Here is a 4,166-nt window from a genome sequence, read left to right on the forward strand (position 1 = left end):
TATTCCTAACATATTACCTATAGCATGAATCATTCTGGATTTATCAATAAATTCCAATATCGGAATCAATTGTTTTAGAGACTCAGTATTAATATATTATCAAATAAGACCTGCTTACCTATAATTACTTTCTTATTCAATGCGCCATTCTTCTAAAATTCAAGCGATTTAAATTCTCTGTTGATTTAATTCCGCACTAAATAATTTTTATGCATCGAATAAATTTTTAATTTATTAAATGTATACATTTGATCTTCATAAAGTCATTTCATCTGAACCCGCTTTCTTATTATAGACAAAACAGTCATAATGCATTCACAATATTTTGCAACGTGGTAAGTGCTTGTCACCATGTTTTGTCCAGGAGAAAAACCTTATTCTTAAATTCTAAAGTTTCGATATTTCTTCAATTTCTTCGGTCGTTTTGGATATGTCTTTATTGTCGAACGGCGTTGTCATCTCAGATATAATACTACAAATTTCGTTTGTCTCCGTCTTAACTTTTGATGTGGGCATTTCATTTTCATTTGTTTTCCCTTTTGTTGAAGTTTGACTATTTTTATTTCCATTTTCCATATTGGCCTTTATAGACGACTTTTCAACTGTCTTAACCATGTTGTGGTTAGTCAATAAAATGTCGGATTTTTCCTTTACTTGTTGATCAGTTTTGAATTCTTTGCAACTTCTTTCTGTCAAATGACAAGCGCTTTCTGAATCCAGAGACTTTTCACCTTCAGAAATGTTGTTGGAGATTACTGATATACAAGTATCAGTAGATGTAGTACGATTAACTAACAAACAGCGAGAAATACAAAATCTCTTGTTACAGTTTTTGCAGTTTTCTATTCTTGCTCCTAATGTTCTTAACCAATCTCTATACATACCAAACACTCTTCGATTACATACAAAAGCAAAGAATATAAACAGTCCTTGTAAATTGAAGAAAATTATAAACAGATAAGTCAATATTTGTCTTCCAAGATGATCTACACTGAACCACGGAGCTGCTAGGCCAAATGCCCAAGTGAACCCCATTACCGTCGCAATTCGAATGTAAAGTATAACATCGATATATCCTCGCACTTTACCTGTTTCAAGCTTTACCATATTATTGAGTGCTTTTATAGCTATGATTATTTTCACATACAGCACAAGATTGCTGAACATGATAAGTGCTAAGGGCAGAGCAAAAAATATGAGGGATGCTTCTTGATTATTTATCCAGCAAATGTCATAGGTTCCATAGTTAGGCGATACTGGTGTGTCGAAATTATCCAAAATGGAGGTCACAATAATAATAATCACTGGCGAACCATAGGCATATAGAGCATACTTTGTGTAAACCTTCTGTTTGTTGCGGTCATGTGCAAGCAATTTTGTTCTGCCAAATGTTTTATAAAGATCATATGCTAAAACGTTCATCCAGAAAAAGTTCACAAGAATTTCATAATGAACGAGTCCAGCTATCAGTTTACACATGAGATCTTTAACCACCGTTCTTTGACCTAAAAGAAAAGTACATTGCATTATCAAAATGGATGCTGTCAAACTCATAGTATTGGTGCCAGGGAGATTCCTCAATGTAGAAAAACAAACATAGGTAATTAGCACAAGTGATAATCCTCCAATCGAGACGCATGTCAATATTAAACTAATATAAGCCTGGGTGAGATCATAGGTAAAGATGTAGCCAAATTTATTCTTATTTAAACCAACTGGATTGTAACATACAATCACACTATCGTTTTCTGCAGTTTCAAACACATTCAAATTCAGGATATTCTCATAGGCCGGATTTCCTTTATATTTCAAACTGCCATTACTCAGAATCTCGTATTCGTTTTTCTCTAGCTTCCAACGGGTACAAGACTCGCTAAGTACTTCGCATACTACGATTACCCCACTGACGTTGATCAATTTGTCATTATAACTATAACCTTGAAAAAGGATATTAGCAACAAACTGACCTTGCTTGTATGTTTTTTGCGATTTATTTACGTAGACACCGTCAACCCAGTTTTGGAATGCAGAGCTTTTCTCTTCTTTTAGAAGTAGGGTAAATTCTTCATTCCAATATTCTTGCTGAATACCCCCAGATCCAGGACCACACCATGTATCTAGTATATCCATGGTTTGATGAATTGAAAATACCTTCCCTTTTGTTTTCCCGATGTTCAGATAAAACGAATTCAGAGATACGTAAGAAGCCATTACAGAAACTATACTATCCACTGAGGGTTCGGTTTCGGTTACATTCTCTGTAGGTTCGTAAAGGCGAAAATTAATTGCACATTTCATATAATGTATTTTTGAAGTTGCTATATTCTCATGTGTGATTCGATTAGAAACACTAGAACTAATATTTATATTAGGAGCCGAAGTAGGTATATATGGCGATGTAATGGGGGGATGTTCAGTACTATTCAGAGATATAAAATTAGTTTCGTTGACATTTCCTTCCAAGTCTTCAACAGTCGTCATAGGCAATTTTTCAATGAATGATGTAGTTATATTTATATCTTGAATACGGTCCGGATTGATTTTAAATAATAATGCCATTGATGTCTGAAAATCTTCTTTTAAGTCTTCACAACCATTAGGATAATTTGCAATTATATATTCCACTTCGAGTTCGATGTTTAGAGTTAAGTGTACAGATTCCGACATGACATCTATTAAATTTGGTTGTTCTGTATCGTTTTCATTATTCACATTATTGGTTTTCGGAACGCACTTGAAATCCACTAACATATATTCTACACTGCAGTAAAGTTTACGGCAAAACTTACTAAATGGATCCCATATGTGTTCACTACCGCACAGTAACTGTTTCGATTTCATCTCCTCTTCATCATCAGATGAGAACATAACCCGTTCGCTTCCATCTAAACCAAAATTGAGAAGTATGGAAAACGATGCAGGAATCTCATCTAGCCCCATGCTAGTAGGCCGGACAGTTTTATGATCTGCAAGCCAAGTTACGGACCCGGAGTTATTTATGCTGATTACGCTGTTAATAATTTGTGGTATATTTGTTGCTGATGATAACCATACAGGGCATAGTAGATCGGATAGTTTTTCACCATTACATAAGCCGCAGTATTTGTTCTTATATAGAATAACTGGTTTATCCGATTTGGTTGACGCAGTGGTAGGGTCACTATGATTTGAGCAAAGAGCATCCACACTAATATTATCAATTCTAAGTTCTGTTATACTGCAATTCTCGACGGAAAGAAAGCACATACGTGGATTAAACATATATAAATCATTACCTGAACCATTTGCCGAATGATTAAGCATATCACTATTCTCAGTACGACCACTACTGGAATCATTTAGTGGATAAAAGATCTGTTCGTTATTGCAGTGAGCGCAGTATTTATTATTGTAAACTATTCCGCCGTATCCAACTACAAATTCAATAGTAGAGTTACCACAAAGACTCTTCACAACTTGATCTGTGAAATCAGAAGGACAAGACGATACAACCACTGTTGGCCAACGGAAAGGCGGCTCATCTTTGCATTGATAAGTAGTCCGTTTTATTTTCATGGGAAAGGTGCTTTCACACGCTGAATAAAAGTCAATACAGCAGTCTCCAATAGCAATGCACAGCGAGTCGCAGTTACAAGTGTAAGGTAATCCAGGAGAAGGTAGACCGCATCGTCCGAAACAGGAATCCCAAGGAGGACACAGAGGAGTAAGACGTATGTGTATCCCTTTCGTTTCACGAACAAAGCGCCTATTTTTTCTGTCATTCTTAGGAATCAACGCTGTCACACTAGAGTTCTGGTAATTGTCCTTCGAATGTAAAACAAGTGAACCTAATAGAAATGCTTTCTTACTCAAAGTACCATTTTTCATTAGTTCTTTTATAGACATTTCTTTACTATGTTTATTGAAGCCTACGAGAGCATGATACAATAGAAGAAATAAAACCCCTATCCAAGATAATGTTCGCATATTAAACTACTCAGAAAATGAATAAAGTACAACCATATGAGATACTCTTCCAGTATAATGACAGGTGCGATTAAGTGTAATAATCTGCATCATATTCTCACCCACCTGCCCTGTTTCACGTACCTTTCAATTTAGAGGTTAACTGACTAACTTGATAAGATATCCTCTCTCTCTCTCTCTCTCTCTCTCTCTCTCTCTAC

The 4,166-nt window shown here is 35.5% G+C and overlaps 1 protein-coding gene across 1 annotated transcript; it reads right to left on the reverse strand.

Annotated features, from left to right (window-relative positions):
* Positions 1 to 259: 259 nt before the first annotated feature.
* On the reverse strand, positions 260 to 3,885 carry LOC150105380 (uncharacterized). Its single transcript, XM_090393940.1, has one exon. It carries the CDS (start codon positions 3,883 to 3,885, stop codon positions 388 to 390), a length of 3,498 nt encoding a protein of 1,165 aa, XP_090250066.1. The 3' UTR covers positions 260 to 387.
* Between the last annotated feature and the right edge of the window lie 281 nt (positions 3,886 to 4,166).

The sequence above is a fragment of the Typopeltis vanoorti genome, chromosome 6 (genome assembly GCF_054136105.1).
Source record: "Typopeltis vanoorti isolate ZY-2024b chromosome 6, IOZ_Tvanoo_1.0, whole genome shotgun sequence".
NCBI classification, from domain to species: Eukaryota; Metazoa; Arthropoda; class Arachnida; order Uropygi; family Thelyphonidae; genus Typopeltis; species Typopeltis vanoorti.

What these genes read in the sequence shown, in the direction of transcription:
- LOC150105380 (XM_090393940.1), bottom strand. Translation starts at nt 3,885, where the DNA reads ATGTCTATAAAAGAACTAATGAAAAATGGTACTTTGAGTAAGAAAGCA.